The sequence below is a fragment of the Malus domestica genome, chromosome 14 (assembly GCF_042453785.1).
Source record: "Malus domestica chromosome 14, GDT2T_hap1".
Taxonomy (NCBI): domain Eukaryota; kingdom Viridiplantae; phylum Streptophyta; class Magnoliopsida; order Rosales; family Rosaceae; genus Malus; species Malus domestica.
In genome coordinates, this window is record NC_091674.1 from 21,930,025 (window position 1) to 21,932,294 (window position 2,270).

Here is a 2,270-nt window from a genome sequence, read left to right on the forward strand (position 1 = left end):
ACAAAGCATTTCAAAGAGAAGAAGTCCATTCCTTGTCTAAATCTCTCTCAAATCAAATATTATCGGTGGAGAAGTACCATACTTTCTCCACTCTCTCAAAATCAAAGCAAGCCTTCTTTGGCAAAGCAATAGATTACATTTGCTTTCTCTTGTTAATTTGTTATGTAGCTTTCCACTAATAATTTCCTCTACTAAGTATTTCAATACAATTTCTCTCTTCGAATGAGCTTCATACTCTAAGTTAGTTTCCTACATACAAGAAAATGTGAACTCCTTAGCATTCAATGCAAAAAAGTTCAAAGTTGAGCCTCCGCACTCAACGACACAATCTTTTGGTTAGAAGTCAAATAGGTTTGATATTTCAATACTTGAAACCCGTCTACTAGCGGCCTCTAGTGGTGGCACACCCTCATTCCCACGATCTACACCTATATATGTTCAATTCTGGGGTGGAACATAATTTAATTGATTTCGATCAACAGTACCAACAAAAACCAAAACCAGCGATTAAAAGAGTCGTATTATATGCTAGAAACTCAAAGTCTAGACATCTTCATTAACAATTTGAAATCATGATACAAGAGAAAGAAAAGAAAAACAAGACTATATGTTTGGCCAAGAAAAAAAAAAGAACTTAAGACTATATAACACAAACAGGAGTTATAAAGAACAATATTGTTGCTACGATTCCAGCTAAATATCTAGTAATATTCCATCTTTCTTAGATGAAGCATTTCTACTACTACTCGACAGGCTCCACTGATCGGAAAATCCCAAACCTGAAACCGAACCACCACTCCCACATTTAGCCACAGTCCTTACACTCTCAATCAATTCCTGAGTCCGACCCTCTTGAGCCAAAATCTCCAACAGGTGCTCTGGACTGATCACCAGCTTCACCTTCCAAAAACTGACGTTATTGTACTTCGAAAATGCCTCGGTGTAAGACCTCTTCATCATTCCATGGTAATCAAGCGACATTCTGTAGGGCGCAGCAAGTGAACAAGTTGGTATGCTGTTTGACCGAACATGGCCTTCCCTCACAATCTGGGCGCTGCCCAAGTGACGACCACTTTGGCTGTTGAGAGGGAGAAGATAGTAATTTTGTCCTGCCAGAAGATCATCATGGTGAGAGAGTGGTTTCCAGAAAAGATCATGGCTTCTGAAAATTCCATGGCCTGGAAATTCCTTCGTGATCAAGCCTACAGTGATTGGCACATAAAATTCCATTATCCCACCATTTGATGTTGTCACTTGAACTACCCCATCTGCATCTCCCAAACCTCCAAACAAGCAATTGCCCATTTATTAAAAATCCCTAACTAAAACCTTTGTGCTCTTGTTGTAGTTATAACTTATAGGCAGCTTATGCCTAGTGACGGGATGTTTGGAGGGTATAAAAGAGAGGGAAAGTTATGGAGGGAGAGATCTATTCGTCGGTGGGATTCTTCTTGGGAGCTTTTCTCAACCAAACAGAGAATATTAAAAACAAGAAAACTAAAGGATATACAAAAAGGAAAAGTAGTGTGACAAAAGAAGGCCTCTACTGTGGTCACAGTGTATATAACATGTGTTTTATATGGTACGGTGATGCAAGAAATGGTTGGAAAATGGAAATAGTTGGTAGTTTGGGTCCATATAATATAAACGGAGCATTCATGATTGAAAAGTGATTATTCTGGTCACTTCTGTTTTGTAATTCTTGTTTATTACTGGTTTTAAATTGTATTAGTTAGAGAAGAACCAGTAATAAAAATGAGCATAATGTGCAGGAAGAAAACAAATTGATTTTCAGTCAATAAATCCATTAACCATCTTTTTCACTTTCTCTTTTCAAAAATAGTAAAGAAAAACTAAAGACCCCATTGTCATATTTACAGAAAAAAAATATTGGTAAAGAGCAAAACCCTAGCTAGGATTCTCATCATTCACTCGTTGTTTAAAGTGAAAGTGGCAATTTGACCAGTCCCACCCTATGTGAATATGCCTTTAAAATAAGGGTCACAACCATTCTTTTTGTCTCTTACCGCCTCAAGAAGACAGAAAGAAAGAGAAGTGGGAAACTACGGAAATTCAGGCAGACAGATTGGCGGCATTTTTGTCCAAAAACAAAAAAAAAAAGAAAAAAGAGAGTGGTCGCATTTGGATTTGGTTTTCCATGGAAACATTGGCATGGCATGATTATATTATGCAATCATTAGGCGAGATGATTAAACAATTTCCAATTTTTCACCACTCAGTTGATGTTTCATGGAATCTTATGCACTCAC

At 37.4% G+C, this 2,270-nt stretch overlaps 1 protein-coding gene across 1 annotated transcript; it reads right to left on the minus strand.

Moving 5' to 3' along the window:
* Positions 1–526: 526 nt before the first annotated feature.
* LOC103454825 (uncharacterized) lies at positions 527–1,525 on the minus strand. Its single transcript, XM_008394419.4, has one exon. The coding sequence runs from the start codon at positions 1,303–1,305 to the stop codon at positions 694–696; it is 612 nt and encodes a 203-aa protein (XP_008392641.1). The 5' UTR covers positions 1,306–1,525; the 3' UTR covers positions 527–693.
* Between the last annotated feature and the right edge of the window lie 745 nt (positions 1,526–2,270).

Bases quoted from the DNA above. Each gene is read 5' to 3' on its own strand.
- LOC103454825 (XM_008394419.4), bottom strand. From the start codon at position 1,305: ATGGGCAATTGCTTGTTTGGAGGTTTGGGAGATGCAGATGGGGTAGTT.